The 7,789-nt window shown below is 46.1% G+C and overlaps 1 protein-coding gene across 1 annotated transcript in view; it reads right to left on the reverse strand.

Moving 5' to 3' along the window:
- Window positions 1-7,353, reverse strand: part of Lrp2 (LDL receptor related protein 2) — a 161,662-nt gene extending 154,309 nt beyond the window's left edge. Inside the window, exon 1 of the mRNA XM_021193735.2 lies at window positions 7,096-7,353. Within this exon, the coding sequence (XP_021049394.1) occupies window positions 7,096-7,174 (79 nt within the window). The 5' untranslated portion in view covers window positions 7,175-7,353. The remainder of the gene's footprint in view (window positions 1-7,095) is intronic.
- Between the last annotated feature and the right edge of the window lie 436 nt (window positions 7,354-7,789).

The following is a 7,789-nucleotide window of genomic DNA, read 5'->3' on the forward strand; positions in this document are numbered from 1 at the left end:
TTTGGTTTTTTGAGACAGGGTTTCTCTGTATAGCCCTGGCTGTCCTGGAACTCACTTTGTAGACCAGGCTGGCCTCGAACTCAGAAATCCACCTGCCTCCGCCTCCCAAGTGCTGGGATTAAAGGCGTGCGCCACCACGCCCAGCTAGTTTAACTTTTCAATGCACAGAACGGTTATTACATTTTCCTTCCTTCCTTCCTTCATTTCTTACTGTTTTTTATATCCTCGGGCTCCAGTATGATCTGGGGGCTCATGACTAAACACATTGAGATTTCAGAGTGAAAACTGCATATTATCTTGCTGTCGTTTTCTGGGAGAGACGGGTTTTATTGCTGTCCTTTTAATCAGAGGGGTGACCATTGTACTTTAGGAATGAGAATGTCTCCATTTTCTTAGCAACTGCTATAGTAATAAGATTTAAATTAAAGACTAATGAAGTAACCATCAACATAAAGTGCATTTATTTGAGAAGAAAAAAAATTTCTACCGTTTACGGAATGAGTCCTTGACATAAGTGCTAGAAACTCCTTCATAAACACTAAGATGTCTCCACCGATATCCTAACCTGCTTCCAGATGCTTCTCTTTCCCATAATCCTGATCAAGAACTCGGAAAAAGGTCCAGGTCCTAGAATCACAATGAAGTAAACTAGAAAAGACATCATGGTAAGTTGAAGCCCTGCGGTGGACCTAACCCTCGCTCTAATCTCTACTCTTAGGCTCCCAGACTTTCCTCTCCTCTCCACAGCTCTCCAAATAAGAAAACTTTACTTGGGCCAGGGTGGTAGAACACTTCTTTAATTACAGCACTTAGGAGGTAGAGGCTGGTGGATCTGTGAGTTCCAGGACAGCCTGGTCTATAAAGCTATTTCTGGGAAACCCTGTCTTGAAGAAAAAAGGAAAGAAAGAAAGAAAGAAAGAAAGAAAGAAAGAAAGAAAGAAAGAAAGAAAGAAAGAAAGAAAGAAAGAAAGAAAGGAAAGAAGGAAGAAGGGAAGAAAGAAAAGAAGGAAGGAAGCAAGGAAGGAAGGAAGCAAGGAAGGAAGGACTTTAAAAAAGTATCCAGGGCTGGAGAGATGGCTCAGTGGTTAAGAGCACTGACCGCTCTTCCAGAGGTCCTGAGTTCAATTCCCAGCATCACATGGTAGCTCACAACCATCTGTAACGGGATCTGATGCCCTCTTCTGGTGTGTCTGAAGACAGCTACAGTGTACTCACATACATAAATAAAATCTTTAAAAAAAAATTTTTTTTAAGTATCTAAAAGCTCTTCCTTCCCTCATTCTAAACTTGAAACGTGGGGTTGGGGTTGCGGCTGTGTGGTTGAGTCCTTGACTGGCACACATGGACCTATAGATTTAATCTTTGGTATGGCCATGGTTGTGATAATGATAATAACAACTTTAAAAGTTGCAACATGATTCCAGGAACATAGAATGTATCTAATACATTCCTCCTTTCAGCTCAGTGAGCTAGCTCAGGACTGCCAGTTCTTGAGAGATTTCCATGTCTTTCCAATCTGTCTTCACATACAAAATGAAAATTGCGTCATTAACTGATTTTGTCTGATAAGGTTTTATATCTGATTTGCGGTTCAGCCTGTGGTCACCATTGTCTTCACAGCCCTCCTCCCCCAATCTCCCTCTAAGGCCCACACTTTGTCTGCTGAGTCTGAGACCAAGTATGTGGCAGAGCCCAACCTATGGGAACACTTCTACCCCTGAGTACGGTGATCAATTTGTCCAATAAGCTTATGATTGAGCAAAGCCATTGCAATGCAACTGAGACTGGTTAAGGCTGTTTTCTGTTTCCCTATGGATATGACATGATAGGATGAAGCCCCAAAGCCAGGAAGTCATTTTACACCAAGTGAACATGTCTGAAAATGGAGTCACCTCAGGATCAGAAGAGAAAAACAAAACTGTAAAGTCAGCTTCTATTAAAAAAAAAATAATAATAATGCTGATGGACACTGTCTGTAAGCTATTCTCTCTTTTTTTTTTAAAGATTTATTTATATTATATATGTAAGTACACTGTAGCTGTCTTCAGATGCACCACAAGAGGGCATCAGATCTCACTACGGGTGGTTGTGAGCCACCATGTGGTTGCTGGGAATTGAACTCAGGACCTTTGGAAAAGCAGTCAGTGCTCTTATCCACTGAGCCACCTTTCCAGCCCCAGCTATTCTCATTCATTGCCTAATTTACTCTATATAACGGTTCTAGGAAGTAGGTGTGAGCCCATTTTTACAGACAAGAAGTGAGTGACCCACGGCACCTTAAGCAGTTACACCGGATTTCCCGGATAACGAGGAAAGAAAAGTGGGGTTCAAACTAATAGTCTTAATGCAAAATCTCGAAACATTACCAACTTCTTTTTGTGGACCTCAATAGAACAGGAGGCACAAAAGCAAACTTGGCATTTCAAAACAAACCACTCCGAATCGTGTTCAAAGAGAAAACCAAAACCAACCGACACTGAAGCATGTCAACTCTTCCTTAAACCAGAAGGGTCCTGGGAGGGGCAACCAGAAACCAGGCGATGACTCTCTCAAAGGCATAAAGTGGAGCTGGAGTCCATGTTAATTATGAAATCCAGCCTCCTTGGCTGGCTACCACATCCCCGGTGCACTACGGGCTCGGAAAGAGGATCACAGCAGCAACCATTTCTTAAATAAAAGGGATCACAAAGGGAACGTGGAAACCACCCCTGTTATGAGAGCTCTTTCAACCTCATTTTCTCCATTCCAGAGCAGAGCTTGGTATCTGGTGAGTTTGCAGTTGTTCTATAATCATACTCAAAATCCCTCTGCCCTCCCTACTTTTGAAGTTAAAAGGATAAGATGGTCTCATGTAGCCCAGGCTGACTGAGAATTCCCTATATAGCTAATATCTAGGAATATTACATGCAAGACAAGAATTCTTGATCTCATTGCCTCCACCTCCCAAATTCTAGGATTAAAAGAATATTCCAGACGGGGGGAAAAGTGGCCTTTAATCCCAGCGCTTGGGAGGCAGAGGCAGGTGGATCTGTGGATCTGTGAGCTCAAGACCAGCCTGGTCTACAAAGTGAGTTCAAGGACAGCCAAGGATAGAAAAAACCTGTCTGGGGGGGGGGAGGGGAAGCAAATTCCAACACAAGCCCTTAATCCTAACTCAGAGGCATGTGTGTGTTCCAGGCCAGCCAAGGCTACATAGTAAGAACTTGTCTCAAAAAACAAAAAACAAAAACAAAAGACTCTACCACACCTGGCTCCCCTTTGCTTTGGATTCAGTTATTGGTGTGCTGTGGGTTCGTAGAGCTCAGAAGTAGAGCTCAATGCCTAACATGCCCCAGGCCCAAGGTTTGATCCCTAGAACCATAATGAATGAAGACAATGAACATTTCCTAAGTACCCAATCATGTCTTGTTACCCTATCCTAGCTAAGAAGACTTAATGGTCAAAGCCAGTGACAATGTTTCTATAGTACTGGAAAATAACTAGGTTCTTGGTATCAATATTTTTAAATTAATTTAAAATTTTACTAAGAAAGTTTTTTCTTTCTAAGAATGTTTTAAACTTTAGTGTTCTTAAGCTGCTTGTCTAGAGACAATGATTAGCCAGAACCTAATCATTATCTTGTCTATTAACCAAGACCTAGAAATTATCTTGTCTCAGTCTAAAGCTTCAGTTTTGTAGCAGTCTGCGCTGCAAATTCCAAAGCATCAGGAGTGTGCACTAATGGTACAAGAATTGTTTTTAAAAAAAAAAAAAAATGGATGGATCTGAAGTTGTACCGGGCACTGATGTGCCATAAGTTCTAGACTAAGCTGGAAGCTCAAGTCCTGAGGCTGTCTTAACCTATAAATAGATGCCTCTTTGGCCTGTCAGGCCTATATGGAAGTGGTTCTCAACCTGTGGGTCGCGACCCCCTTATAGGGTTCAAAAGATATTTTTGTAAGGGTCCCATATCACTTATCCTCTATATCGGATATTTACATTACAATTCACAACAGTAGCCAAGTTACGATTATGAAGTATGAATGACAACAGTTTTATGGTTGGGGGTCACCACAGCATAAGGAACTATCCTAGAGTCACAGCATCCACGGGAAGGTTGAGAACCATTGCTCTATGGCCTGACTGGCACATCCAATCTTGTTAAAGTTTGCCAAGGTCATCTACTTGTTATTCTTTGCTTCATCTGATAAGTATGGGTCACCTGAAAGGAATCTAAAAGTCTCAACCGCGGAAGGTGGGGACAACTAAAAAAGGAGATAAGGAGAAACTGACTCCATTGGGGCTCTATCGCACTACACGCCCTGGACCAGGAGCGGACCCGCCATTCTTTTCGGCTTTTCCGGACCTCACTCCACCCCACTGGGTTAACCACGCTCGGTATAAAACAATGATACACAGGCGTAGATACGCAGGTTCCCTACAGCTCTAAAACCTTTCCCATCAAATCGAGATGATTGAAAAGGGTTGAGGCAGAACCCAGTTACAGCCAGAAAGACTTCCAGGCACAGGAATAGAAGACTGCCCTGAAATAAATACAACAGCAAATGAGGTTGCAGAGACCAGAGTTAGAAAAAAACAAAAACAAATGTAGCCTACTTATTACAGGTCCCACTCATCACTAAAGGCATAACCAAATTGGTATTGGATTAAAGAATTTAAGGTGGGGGGGCAGATTCTTAAAAAATGAAAAGGAAAGAAAAAAAAATCACTTCAAAATACATTGTAAGATCTAGGGAATCCTAAAACTACCATGAGGAGAAAAGCTTTAAAGATTTCTCTGACCAAAAGTCTTATCAGGTAAATGCTCGCCATCATGCCTGACCACTTGGGTTGCATCCTGGGATCCACATGTTTATGGCATGCGTACTTACACACACATGAATAAAGGTAAAAATATATTTTATGTGTGTGTTTGGAAAAAAAAATGAGACTAGAAGATCACAAACAGCCTGAGTCATAACTTCAGGCCAGCCTGGGCTACACATGAAAACACTGGCTCATTTTTTTAAAAAAACTAATTACAATAATCAAATAGCAAGACTAAAAATGGTGACACTTGGGCTCTAGTTTGTTAGCCAGAATGCCAGGGCGGTGCATGCCATCAATCCCAGCACACAGGAGGCAGAGGCAGGCAGTTCTGAGTTCCAGGCCAACCTAATCAACAGAGCGAGTTCTAGGACAGTCAGGGCTACAGAGAAACCCTGTCTCAAATTAATTAATTAATTAAATGCCTGAAGAACATATACACATGTCGAACGCGTGTATGTATGTGTGTATGTATGCGCGTATGTGCCCTCAGCCATACGTTATGTGATTATTGCATTATCTTGAAAAATGCTTCCCAGTTTTTCTCATGGATGAGAACTTGAGGAACTCTAGGTACACAGCATTTGGTGACACCAAAACAGGGAGAAGAAGGCATGTTCCGGTGGTAAAGGGACATTAGCACAAGAATGAAAGCAACCTTTCCTTCTAGACAGGAACAGAAAAGTACACTAAACCCTAGGGCTATAGTTAGCACGCATGATATATAACCCTAAGCACTCTCCCTACCGCGCCCGCACACAATATAACAGTAAATCCCTTTTCTGCGTTTCCAATACTGTATAGAAAGGTGTTCAAAGGAAGAACTGTTAGACATCTTCTCTTGCTGCCCCCTCCCCTCCTTTTCGAAAGATTTTTGCAAAGCCCGGTGGATTTGTTGGCGCTTCCCAACTTCCCAGGAAGTCTGAGATGGGTGCTGCCTGGAGCTGCTGTATAATTACTTACTTGATTCCCTCTAAGGAGCTTACGCTAAGAATTGAGGAAAGAAAGCAGATTAACCATTTGAATACATGCCACGGCCCATCCACAAGCCCTCCCCTCTCTCCTCTATAAATGGGGGCTTCCACAGTCCTCACCCATCAACCCCAATATGTGATCTAGGGAAATCAATTTATTGCTTTGACTAATCCTGCAACAATAGGGGTTTCATTTTTATTGTAGGGCAATTAAGTTGTCCGACGGGAAGGAGCAGGAGGGGAAGGGGGGACTGGCCCATCCCCACAGACAGATTAGTCCCTGCAGAGGCAGCAGCGTCCGTTCTGTCTGTCTGGTGGTCGGTCACACGCAGCACTAGGCTGCTACCTAGCAACGAAAGCCAGAGAGAGAGCTCGCGGGTGCTCCTCGCGCCTCTCTCTCTCTCTCTCTCTCTCTCTCTCTCTCTCTCTCTCCCTCCCTCCCTCCCTCCTCTCTCCCTTCCTCCTTCCTCACTTTGCTTTCCCGTTTTCTCCATTCCTTTCAACTTGTCCTTCATTTTCTTCTCTTATAGTTTTCTAGTCTAAATAATTTTCTCCCTTTCCTCTCTCTTTTTCTCCCTGCTGTTTCGCGGGAAAAAATAAATAATTAATTAATTTAAAAAAAAAAAAAAGAAAAACTCCCGAACAACTTGAAAAAGTTTGTAGCCACAGTAGAAACTTTCTGCATTCCAGCCCCAAAACTCAGGCACAGCTAACCAGCTCCATTCATCAAAACAAAAGCACCCGCTCCGGGTAGGAAAGGAAAAGCCTTCAAGAAAAGTACTCTAGTGTATCAGCCGCTCCCTCTGCCAATTCCACCTCCCCGCCTTATCTGGGCTCGTAAACGATCGGTATCTTGAGATGCAGTCTCATGGGGGTCACCGCGGGACAGAGTTTCCCCACTGATGGAAGGAGACTCTGGCCGGCGGCCCCGGGCGCGCAATGGGATCGGATCTCCCGCGCCGGCCGGCCGCTGCAGGTGGAAAGCGGCGCTGGGAGCGGCGTGGAGGACCGCCCCGCCCCAGCCAGAAGAAAGCTGCAGACCTACGTAAGAGACCCTCGTTCTCCAGGTTCCAGCCTGAAAAGCCTTGGGGGTCAGGACTAATTCCCGTGGGAACAAAGACACGATAGCCGTGGGACGAGCTGTCACCGAAACCCGTGCGTCCGCGTTCCCCAACCAGTACAAGAAGCGGCGCTGCAGTCCTCACTCCTGGGGTCACCGGAGCGCTCAGCCGGAGCAGCTCCGCAGCCGCCCACCCTCGCCCGGCTCCGCTCCGCAGCGACTAGGGTGGCGTAGAGCCGGCAGGTGACCGCTTACCTTGGCCACTGACTGGCGCCAGGCAGGCAGCAATCGCCAGCAGCAGCATCCATGCCGCCGCGGCGGCCCCGCGCTCCATCCCGGGCCTCGCCGTTCCTTCCCCGGGAGGTGGGCGCGCGTCGCAGTGGGCACAGGCAGGTTACTCCGCTCGGGAACAGGAGTCTTGCTCAGCAGCAGCCGCTGGCTCCTAGAGGCAGAAAGCCGGTCCTGGCGCCTGAGGCATCCCGTTTTCTACCCGCGCCAGTCCCCACCCTCCAGACAGTGCATAAAGCCCTCTAGACCAGACCGCCCCGGAACTAGCATGCGGGAATCCAGTGGGCCAGGCCCCCTGCTGCCTGGCCCGCCCCCTGCACTTTGCGACTCTGGGAGGAGTGGGCCCTCAGACATTTGCGCGCTAGCACATGCACACTCCACAGGGGCGCACGCTCGTGCATGCTCTCACCCAGGAGCACAGGTTCCGGGAACACAAAACTGCCTCCTACGCTGGCGAGCGCCCACCCCTCGCTCGCACGAGCACACACACACTCCAAGGTCCTATTCAATCACTGACAATAATCGCTGCTGCTCACACTCGGAGCAAGGGCTTGTCCTCGCCACTCAGAGGGATGGCTAGACGGGGCAAAGAAGAAATCGGCCACGGACACAAACTCTAGAATATTATCACCGGTGGGAAGGAATGAAGAAAGGGGGGAAG

Source organism: Mus pahari, chromosome 3 (genome assembly GCF_900095145.1).
Source record: "Mus pahari chromosome 3, PAHARI_EIJ_v1.1, whole genome shotgun sequence".
Classification (NCBI taxonomy): domain Eukaryota; kingdom Metazoa; phylum Chordata; class Mammalia; order Rodentia; family Muridae; genus Mus; species Mus pahari.